General features: G+C 38.0%; 1 protein-coding gene across 3 annotated transcripts in view; it reads right to left on the reverse strand.

The window, feature by feature from the left end:
• Nucleotides 1–12109, reverse strand: part of CALCR (calcitonin receptor) — a 243969-nt gene that overhangs the window by 90398 nt on the left and 141462 nt on the right. For all 3 annotated transcript variants that reach the window (XM_050939598.1, XM_050939599.1, XM_050939597.1), the window contains exons 3-4: nt 8162–8315; nt 3275–3385 (exon numbers count right to left, since the gene is read on the reverse strand). In XM_050939598.1, coding sequence (XP_050795555.1) covers nt 3275–3385; nt 8162–8315 — 265 coding nt within the window. The remainder of the gene's footprint in view (nt 1–3274; nt 3386–8161; nt 8316–12109) is intronic.

Below are 12109 nucleotides of genomic sequence, written 5' to 3' on the forward strand. Positions count from 1 at the left end.
TCTTAGGCCAGAAGTGACCATTGTGATCATGTAGTGTGACCTCCTGTATAACACAGACCACAGAACTCCCCAAAATAATTTTGAGAGCATCTCTTTTAGAAAAACATCCAACCTTGATTTAAAAATTGTCAGTGATGAATCACCATAACCCTTGGTAAATTTTTCCAATGGTGAATTACTCTCACCTTTAAAAATATACATCTTATTTCCACTCTTAATTTGGCTTCCAGTGATTGGATTGTGTTATACCTTTCTCTGCTAGACCGAGGAGTCCGTTATTAAATATTTGTTTCCCATGTATATACTTATAGCCTGTAATCAAGTCATGCCTTAACCTTCTCTTTGTTAAGCTAAATAGATCAAGCTCTTTGAGTCTATGACTATACAGTGTGTCTTCTAATCCTTTAATCATTCTCATAGCTTTTCTCTGAGCCCTCTGCAATTTATCAACATCCTTCTTCATAGCACTGAAACAGTGTTGGCTGAATTCTGCCACTTCTACTAGTGTTGGTTAGTACCTTATTCCACAAGGTGCTCTACTGAAATCAAAGGGACAAATTGTGGAATAAGGTACTACTTGTGACTGAATATAGCCTTGTCTATATGAGTGGTTTAAACTGTTAGATTGAATAATGTTGTTGTAACAGAGACCATGAGTACAAAACAAGACATTGGAGACAGTAAACCAGGTGGGAAAGCATGATTTTAAAACTAGCAACAGACGGCTTAAGAGCTGGAAAAAGTGTTACTCTATAACCATCCAAATACTGTGTGATGAGGCTGTTGATGTCTATGGGGAGACTTTTGCGAATTCTGAACTGTCCAAGTTCTGTTTTTGCTATCAGCCCAAGAGCATATGGAATAGAGATAAACCAGGATTGTTTTCTGTTGGTTTACCTTAAAAACCATGGAAGCAACGGCAGCAGCAGACTCTTAGTAAATAGAGCATACATTTGAGGGTGGAAAGTGTCAAAAGAAAATGGCACAAAAATGAATCTTCTTGATCAAAGGGATTCATGATGCATGACAGTTCTTCTTTTAAGAAAATGTGATAACTACAAAAAGGAAAACAAACTGAAATTGCAGCTGCTGACCATATAATAATCAGGGGGGAGGAGTAAGAAGTTTTTTTTTTTTACTGAAGATGATTACAATGGAAATATTACTGTAGCAGCTACACTTCAAAATTAAAATGTTATGTACAGGGGCAATATCAAAATGTAAACGAAGAACAAGTGGCAACTTTCTTACAAGCACCTTCAACAAAAACATAGATCTCCCACAAGATTAAATTTATAATTAAAATTAAGGGTGTTGTGTAAAGAGCAATGAACCATGTCAGATACGTTTATATTCTGCAACTATGCTTTAAAGCTCTGGAATTCTGTGTCTGATGGAGTTCCAAATGAGTCAGTTGCAGCCCAGCTGGAAATGAGCTTAAGTATACTGACTGGTTAAACAGTGAGGTCCAACAGGGTTCAAAATTAGGCAGAAGGCATTCACCTATCCTGACTGGAATATTTGAATCTCTGAATAAATTCTTCTCAAGGCAACTGTGCCAAAATGCAGATTTTTTTCAAGAGGAAAATATTGGATTTCATCTCAGTCCCTAAAAATGAGATTGAAAAAATTAGCGTGTTTGCCTTAGAAAGGAGATGAATAAGAGGGGACAGGATAAAAAGAATATAAATAATGAATTGTCTAGAGAAGCTAGATTGGGAACTTCTGTTGACTGTTTGATAAAAACGGGACCTTCACTGAAATTAAAAGGTGGGAAATTCAAAACCAATACAAGGAAATATTTTTCCACACAATGTGAGATTAAACTGTGAAACTCATTGCCCCAGGAAGTCACTGAAACTTAAAACAGAACAAGAATCAAAAAGGGATTTGATAGTTATACGGATATCAAGAATATCCAGAATTATCATAATTAATTGCAATAATTTTGGAAGGGTTATTAAACCTTGAGCTTCAGGGCTTAACCCAATCTTTAATGAGTAGAGACCAAGCTGAGACCTAAAGTTGGTGGTGGGCAGCAAATTATCTCAGATCTGCCTGCACAGAGTTCTTACACCTTCCTCCAAAACATCTGATGTTGGTCACTGTCAGAGACAGAATACTGGACTTGGACTGTAAACTCTCTAGGGCAGGGACTGTCTTTTTTTCCTGTGTTTGTATAGCACCTAACACAGTTGGGCTGTGATCCCTGACTGGGGCTCCAGTGCAGCATAATAATACAAATAAACAAATAAATAACAATCAGTGGACCTTGAGTCTGACCCAGGGTGGCATTTCTTATGTTTCTAAATGTGCAACAAATTTACAGCATGTAATAAAGAACTAATTCTGGCTCCAGGAGGTAGCATTGGGAATTGAAGGCATTAATTTATTAGTATGTATTAGTCTATTCATTTACATTCCAATGATATTTACTAGAGTAAATATTGCTAAAGGCTCATTATATATAACTGTTAATGTTTAGAATTATACAATCAATAAAATGTTTGTTCACATTATTTTCTAATCCGTGAATGGCACGCTTTGCCGGACAATTATCCAAAGTTCCATAGCACTACAAGGCAGAAAGTAATTCTCCTGGTTAAATTGTGTCTTCCTTCAAATAATGCCAAATTAATGGAGTTGACCCCTTCTCTAAAGTCCTAGTTACACATTCATTAGAGCAGATATCTCCCCACACTTACATATTTATCAATGTTCCTATCTTCTACTGAACTCTCTCAAAAATGTTTTGGAGCCACATATTCTCTCAATCTCTTTGGCTACAAGTTATTTCTATGAATAATTCACCAAACAATCTGCACTAGGACTCTGTAGTACAATAAAAGCTGATTCTGATTCTGTTCTTCCACGGGCTGTGTAAAACTGCCTTTGCTAGTAGAAAATGGTAGAAAGGAATACCTAGAAATATTTATTTTATGAAGACAACAGTGCTAGACTTAACATCTGCTGCTCAGCTTAGAGTATGTAAAATGGGATAACTATAACTGCAGGCAGATATTAAAATTATCCAGCAAAACTTTCATATAATTGATTTCAGAGATGTCAAATGAACATGTTCTATAAGTGTGTATGCTATAACTTAAGACTAAGAAAACGCCCGGAGATGATTATACAACTGGGTACATTTTCATTTAAGAGTCTCTGAGATTTCACAATGCTGTAAAAACCATTAGAAATATGTGTCTTTTCAAAACATGAAGACTCCAAAGGCTTCCTTACTAAAGATAAAAGATGAAAGGAAATACCCTACCAGTTGGATCAAAGTCTGGAAAATAATCTGGACAATTCTGAGCAGTGACTCTTCCAGCAGGTGTGTCATCCCAGCACAACCATCCATCCCAAGTTCGGTTGCAGAACAGACCTAGTCATTCAGGAAGAATGTGATAATTAATTTTAAAAAATTGATCACACTTAACCCACTCTGTTCTGTTCCCTCCCAGTTAAAAGGCTGTCCACTTGTTGCACAGTACAGAGGCCTTCATGCAGCAAAATAAAATTATTGCTACACTTTGAATTGCATTCAAATGTAAGTTTTAATTTGTGGCTGCCATTGCTGAGCTGTTGCTGGTGGTGTCCTTCTTGCTGAAAAGTGATGGTTTTTACACCAACTGAAAAGAACTCCAATATAGGGCCTGATCCTGAGAAACCAGAAGTCCCAATTCAGCAATCCATTCATATTCAGCAAAGCATTTAAGCACATGCTAAAGTGCTTAACTGATTTGGGAATTTAGTCACATTGGTAGTACATGTACCTTCGGTTTCTCAGCACCTTTGAAAATCAGACCCTGGTCGTGTAAAGCTGGAAACTTCAAAATGTAGAGGCATGCCCAGTTAAAGGCACTACTGGACAAATTGTGGCAAGTCCCATCACATGTTTAGGGCTTCTGATCTTAGGTTTTAACCAATAAACAAATAAAAGCTCCAATCCAAACAGAAAATGAAATTTGTACTTAGCGAATAAACACCAGAAAAAACATCAGAAATGGTAACTAAGAGCTTGTTCACATAGAGCTGTAATGTGGACTACTAGGGTGTGACTTCTAAAGCACATTAATGTGTGGTGCATGAATTTGTCTGTGTAGATCCTGCAGGTGCACACTTAAAGATTCCCTAGTGCACTTTACCATAGGCTGTTTGAAACAATTGTACTTTAAAGCACACTACTGAACATTAAAGAGATTATTCATGACAGTATATACAGAGAAAAAGTCCTGAACCTCCCCCTCTTCCCAATTTTTGGACATTAAAATATAATTAAAAAATTGCTAAAAGTGCCCCACCCCCATGAAATTAATAAACTCAGAAAAAATAGATGTAGAGATTACAGACATAGACCCCAGGTCCTGCAATATGATGCCTATAGGCAAACTCCTGCCTTATTCAGATTTCCTCCTGAAGGATCCTGGGGGATAGAGATTACAGCTCTACCACCCTCCCCATGCGAGGCCAGCTCCACTGCTTAATGCAGTCTTGGGAGAGCTGGGCTAGAATCCTGTCTTGGGCAAGTAGCACTTGTGGGGGCATAAGGAGGTAGCACTGCCCAAGCTCCCTAATGGGGTTATGCCCAGCCCTTGAAATGGAGCAGAAGGGAGTGGGGAAGATTCCTTAGCCCTTTTCCCCACCATACTTATCTATACACTCAGGGCTGGGCACAACTGAGTCCTGACTTCCCTCTTCTAATTGTTAAATCAAAATTAGTTTACAGCTTGTTACACTGAGTGCACAGATTGATAGCATAACAAATGACACTGTAGTTCTGAATGCTGTGGCATAAATCTGCCACTAGCTACAGGTTTAGAAACATAAATGCAATGAAAAAATCTAGGCTTTGGGGGCATTTTTAATTTTAAAATCAGATTACACATGAGAAAAAGCATTCACTGCCACGGCCCACTGCAACACCTACTGAAGTCAATGGACATGGAATCATTGACTGTGATGATCAGGCGTTAACATACATTTTCAAAATCCTTTGATGGTTGATGGGGGAGATTTTGAAAGGCACAAATGGCAGTTAGGCTCCTAACTGACACTGGAAGTTAACAGGATTTGGGTGTCTAATGGTGATTGTGCATTTGACTCTCTCGCCCAATGGAAGCAAATCTTCTTAAAGAAAATGACAGCCTTTATAAAAGATGGAAAAAGATTTTAATAGATGACTGAGCTACTGAAGAAACTGTACCCACAGTAGATATTTTAAGTCAGTAGATCTGTTGTCTAAAAATGGACGCTTTCAAATTTAATTTTTCAGCTGAAATTTATTATACATTTTTTTCTTTTTAAGACCACTTGTTCTCTCATTATGTAAGAATCTGTGTATGTTTGTTTTTCTCCATTATCAACAGATGTGCTGAACTACTTGGTCAGGTTATTAACAAATCATGATATTACTTCAGTGTGGGATAGAATTACATACCCTCAATTAGTTATATTTCTTTCTGTAAAACACTTGACTGCCCTTCTCCAAGGGTTTGAGATATATTTGCATGAGCTTGAGGAATTAGTTGGTAAAATCAAAAGCAGAGAAATACAGCACAAGCAAAGTGCAATTTAAACACATTTCTGAAAGGCACTGCAGTCTGGGCTGTACAGGAGGCTTTGATTTTAATTCTGAAAACATTTGTCATGCCTTGAAAGGAGGGGAAAAAAACCACACTGATGTTTTTCAATACATCATACAGCCTTTCCTTCAAGGAAAACAACAGGACAATTTTTTTCCACTGGACATATCAGAAATGCACATCTAAGCGATAAAATAGAAAAGGGACAATTTGAAGAGAATAATGAATAATAACTGGTCAAAGAATAGTACAATTTTGAAAATGAAGCGGGGGGGGCAGGGAATGATTCTCTCAAAATCAAGTAGATTGAAATTCTGTGCTGCAACTTGAAGGCAGACTTTGGTGGCTTTAAGCCACTTGTGTGTCCACCCAGTCCTGGGCTCCTTCAAGGGCTGGAGAGGCTCCAGGAGTATACAGCCTTGAGGTCTAAGTTATGGCAGTCTCTCTGGGTTGTCCTATGGGCTGCAGTGGTGCATGGAATTGCTGCGGCTTTGCATGCTGGAGCCCTGCTCCTGCTACATCCACTAAACTAGGGGATCCTCTCCTCAGAAGACAGTCTTATAGCTGACTTCTGCAATTCCTGCACCAGGGCAATCTTCTGATAAGGCATTTAGAGCCCCTTTATGCTGTTCCAGGCCTTCTTTTGAGGTTTAATGGGTTGGAGTGAGGGGCAAAGGTCTCTTTTCGTATCAAGTTTTCTTCATAAAACCAAACTGGAAAAAAAAATCATTTCATTCATGTTGAATTCATCTCAGTTATTCTAATCATAAGACATAAAAACCCCATATCTTGTATCAAACCCAGTCATATCAAATGACAACTTCAGTCTAGCTATCAGTCAGCGGCACATAGGAGTTGCCACACTGCACTAGACCAGTATCCATCTGTCCGCAGTAGAGCTGCAGCAGAGGAAATTTCAAGAAATCCTGCAGTGGAAATTAGTCTCTGATCCTGCAAATCCTTAAGCATTTGTGCAACTTTACTTATATAACAAGTCCCACTGAAGCCAATGGAACTTTTTACAAAAGTGAATCTACACAGGTTTGCAGAACTGGGGCCTAATAGAATAGAATAAGCTGCTCATAAAAGGATGTTTTCCCCTAAAGCCCAGCAATTAGAGATTTGCTTTTGCCCTGACACACAAGGGCTTATATCCCTTAATGACTGGTTTACCCTATCTTACAGCTATGGATGTTCTCATTATGCACCTGAATACTATGCCCACTGAAGTCAATAGGAGCCTTTCCACTGACTTCAATACACTTTAGATCAGACCTTGAACATCTAAATGTCAAATCATTTTTTGAATCTCACAGAGCTCAGTAATATCCTGTGAGCACAACAACATTTTGTCGTGATAAGTTCCATAGTCTACATATCCATTGTGTATAAAAATACCTTCTTTAATCCAATATAGATGTCATAAATTTGTCAGGTTTCAGTTTCATCAAATTTCTCTTTGTTCTTGTATTATGAGAAAAACATATCTGATTTACCTTCTCCATACCATTCATTATTTTGTACATTTTATCATGTCCTCTTTTAGTTGTCTCCTCTCTACACTAAACAGTCCCAATATGTTTAATTTTTTATCACAGGAAAATCTCACAATGCCTGTAATCATTTTGTCACCCTTCTCTGGCTTACTTTTATTTCCACGGTATCCTTTCTGAGATAAGACTGACCAGAACTGAACACAGTATTCCTAGTTATGGTGCTTCTGGAATTATATTATGACTGCATTTTATGTCCAATATTATTTTCCATTCCCTTGCTTATACATCCCAAAATTATGTTTGCTCTTTTGACCACTGCTCCACAGGACAGCTCTAGATGTTTTGTGGCCCAGGATGGAAAATGTGCCCATCCTACCTCCAAAAGCACACAGACAAACACAAAAATCAAACCAAATAAAAAAACCACAATTCCCCGCTTTGCCAATGATTTGATGCCCCGAGGATGGCTGCCACATTACTCATCCCTAGGGCTGGCCCAGCCACTCTGGCTTCAGCAAAGGTTTCATTGAACTGTACACAATAATGCCCATGACTGGATGGTTACATTTAACTTAGAATACAGAATATTTAGAACATCTGTGTTAATTTAGAACCCGGAAAGGTGTCAGTCAATAAAGAAATTATGAAAAAAGGAAATTGCTGGTTGAAGAAAATAGAAGGACATCTATATTGAAGAGATTGCTATTCATATTCTCTTTCTTTAAAGTATCTGTGTGGGTTTAATACTTGTGAAAGGTGCTGGACTGACAGCCCTAAAGACTGCTGTTCTCAAAGCATGAACAGCAGTAATTCAAGCTTCACCACATTGCCAATTCGGTGTGCCTCAATGGTGTCAGGAAGGAATGATCTCTAAGGGTGAGAGGATTGTTCATTCTCCATGATCATTTGTAGGGCTATTCTCCCTAAAACTGATACATTGGTATGATTTTGCAAATGCAGACAGTAGACTATGCATAATAATATTAGTACACAGAAGGAAATGTTCCTTTACAGTTATACCCAAAATATGTCAATGTGCAACTACAGGTGCTCCCCCTGCCCTTTTTTTTTTTTTTTTACCTTTTTTTCGATATGGCGGATCTCTGTTCATTCTCTCATAGCATTTGAACTGTGAATCTATTATCTTCTGTCGTACTGGTGAATGTTCAGTTACTACAGGCTCTAATGTAGGATCAGTATAATTGACAGTAGAAGTAAGACTTGGAGCCATTCTCTGCAGAAAGGAAAATCTGTTAATGTAAATGAGTAAAACCAGGAGGAGAAAATCAAAAACATGAGGTTCAGAAATCTCTATTATCTTTACTTCAAAGGCCTTTTATCCGCACATATGCTTGGTATTTTTTATGGAACTTTTATCTTTGGCAAAACAAATTGCAAATATAGTAGTTTTTCTCCACTATAAACTCAGCATTTTCACCACATTCTTTCCCTTAGACTAGGTAACAAAGAATCATTAGAGACCTTGTAAAGGCTGAGAAATGTTTCATTTGTTTTATTGGCCTACAGGTACTTTTTAAAATCTGCTCTGCCACAAGTTGCTGCTCCCAGCTATCTTCTCTAGATAACATAGGTTTTTCCACTGTACCCAGCATTGTGTATCTTATTGCCACATCTTATAAATCAACTGAATGTTTCATATTCTGAGTGATCAAGCTGATGTCACCCTGGAAATCCACTGAAGTGTTGATGCAAATAGAGGCATAGGCCAAAGATTTCAAACCCAAGAGCCTAAGTTTAGGTCTTTCAATCCTTAGTTGGACACATAAGTAAAATTTTCAAAAGTGCTGAGTGCCTGTAGCCCCTTTTGATTACAATGGGCTATATTGTGGCATTTATTCCACAGCCCTGTGTAAGAACAGGGCAGACTCGCACTACTCTACTAGAATCATGGAAAGAGTGTCTCAGCCAGGCAAAATCTCTTCTGTGATGGGTCAGTGCTCATGGGAGTGCACACCTTGTTCCATCCATTAAGATCAGATTGATCCCTCTATTGTACCAGACCAGCTCTGTGGGCCAGTCTAAAGTGAGATAGCATGGAGCTTTTGTTCCTCTTCACCCTACTCCACCCGTTTTGTAATGTACTCCCAATGGGAGGTGAATGGAACGAGCAGTTCCTATGCATCCTTTCTTGTTTGACTTCTTACCTCTTCACAATAGCCATCACACTCTGGCCCGTAGGGATTTGTGGGTGCTCAGCACCCGTGAACGTCAGGCCACATGTATTTAGGTGCATACATTTTATTTTGGAATGTAACTTCAGGCACCCAGGTTTGAAAATATAGGGCCCAACCTTTAGTATTCCAAGCCTAGATTTCCTTAGAGACTAGGCATGCAAACCTGTTGGCTTTAATACAAGATTCCTTTTGGCTGCATTGTGTTTCTCAAAATCAAAATGTGTGTTTGGCTTTCCCACAAAGGATTCCAGGAGTATGTTTCAGATGATATCTACTCCATTTATAGGTGACTCACTGCAAGCCTGAGGGGTTTATAGCAGCATTTGATGATTTAAAAGGGCATTTACAGTTGTACAAATAGAAAACATGACAATTTTCAATCCTATTTTAATACCGCCCTATTCCTCCAAGATAATACTTGTTCCTTATTGCTCAAGTAATACCACAAACTATTGCATTCAAAAGTTGTTTCATTTAACACTATTAGATCACTTTTATATAGTCTATAACATGGACAGTGTGTTTGAATTACAGAAAGCAAAGTCTGAATTTTATCAGTTCTTCTGTTTCAAGTTATTTCACTTTAGCCCTTTAATGCTCCCATATCTAACTGAATTTACAATCTCATTTGCTACCAACATTTTAATTTTCACTAGCAAACAACCACCATTTGGAGTGTAAAGAGGATGAAGAATCCATTTTACTTCATTATATTGAGATAATTGTTTGAGATAGAACAGATGGAAATAGGAAGGGAGCTATATTCTTGATAGGTTCTACTCTATTCTTCTAAATTGAGGGGGGAGGGATAGCTCAGTGGTTTGAGGATTAGTCTGCTAAACCCAGGATTGTGAGTTCAATCCTTGAGGGGGCCACTTAGGGATCTCAGGCAAAAATCAGTACTTGGTCCTGCTAGTGAAGGCAGGGGGCTGGACTCAATGACCTTTTAACGTCCATTCCAGTTCAAGAATATAGGTATATCTCCTATAATTAAGTACTTATACTACACCCTTCACTCAGTGAGTGAGATATGTCTGGATAGTTCTGTTTGGATACTTGGATAAAAATGAATTAAAGTGTATAGAAAGCCTAAAACCAAGAATATGTAAATGTACCCCAGATCAGTGAAAAGGGAGTGGGACTCACAAAAGACCTTCCAAAGCTACATCAGCAACAATGAAATATCAAGAAGGAATTAACAAAACATTCAGTGAGTAAGGAAGGCTATAGAGGGAAGGGATGAAATAGTGGATGGACAGGGCCTCCATATAGATGGCCTCTGCTTCTGGTGGCTTCCCTGGAATGCATGGGGATTTTGAAAGATTTGGAGGTAGAGCCATATGATTGTTCTGGGCATAGAGTTTCCTTTCCCCTAAATAGGTTTTCCTTGGAGAAGGGATGATCTGACCCCCTTTTTGACCAAACACAATTAAAACCAATTCAAAGATTAGTGACGCCAGAAGAGATTGAAAAGTTTGTGATCCTGAATTATACATTTGTTCTACTAGATTTTTCCTTACAACTTAGAGAACAATTCAAATATGAGATAAAAGGGAAAAATATAAATCTATATGTTAGAACAGTAAGCACATGTTAAGTATTAAAAAATCTTGCCATCTTTTCTAACCTTTTCAAGATGATCTATCTATCTATCTAAAAATAAAAGAGAACTGCATTCACAGAGGCTACATAGGACAAAAACATAGTATACCTTGAAACTAAAAGCAAGAAATGCCAGCAGAAAGAAAATGTACTAAAGGTATCTTGTAGTAGGTGAGAACATGATTTACTATTGTAAAGCCATTTTTAAAGGAGATGATAGTCTTTTTGTGAGTAGGTATTTCAGAGAGAGAAGACATCTTATTCTTGAAGAGCAATTTTACAAATTGCCACACACAAAGGGACTAGGCCTGTTCCCAAAGAAGTTAATGGAAAAACTTTCATTGGGTATATAGTTAAAGGAGAACACCTTACTCAGTGGTTGTTGGTCTTGTGTGTGTGTGTTTGGTGGCAGGGTGTGTATGCAAAAGGAGTAAGAACTCACACCCTGCTTTGTTAATTTTGTATTTAGCACACTGCATTTTATCTGTATCTAAATCATCTATACACTATTGTTTAAATTAAGCTATAACATAACAAATGAGACTGTATTCTCTAGTCATTAGAACATGTAAAAGGAGACATCATGGCCCCATTAAAGTCAATGGCAAAATTCTCACTGACTTCAGTGGGCACTTGATTTCATCCAGATAAATTAAAAACACAGAGGTGGCTTTTTCATGATTGTCTTATAAATAGAAACTGCCTCATGGCATATAGTAAATCTTACCTGTATTTGGATAAAAACATTAATGTTTTGATACAATAGGCCCAGATTGTCAAAGGTATTTATGCTCCTAACTTCTATTTGATTTCAATGGAAGTTGGAAGTATAATTACCTTTGAGGATCTGGCCAACAGTCATAGACATAAGCTCAGTTTTGTTCTTTTAGTGCACAATAAGCATTTGCACACATCAGGTAGTTTATTCACAATTTATTTGTGCATGAATACTTTTGAAAATCTGACCAATGCTTTGTAAGTAAGAACAGTATTTTTTCTCTCTCTCTCTGTCTCTTAAAATCAGATAAAAAATCTGAGGATGAACGTGAAATACAAATTTTTGGAGCTTTAGTCTTTTCTATTGTATATAGGAGTCTAGCAAGGGGCATGGCCTCCCTCTGGGCCTGACAGGGAGGAACCGAGGCCCACCCCCTGGTGGGTAGAGCCAGGCCAGCCACGCCTGCCCTTCCAGAAACAGAGAAGCGAGACAGGAAGTACAAAAGGCAGGCCC

This window comes from Gopherus flavomarginatus, chromosome 2 (genome assembly GCF_025201925.1).
Source record: "Gopherus flavomarginatus isolate rGopFla2 chromosome 2, rGopFla2.mat.asm, whole genome shotgun sequence".
Classification (NCBI taxonomy): Eukaryota; Metazoa; Chordata; order Testudines; family Testudinidae; genus Gopherus; species Gopherus flavomarginatus.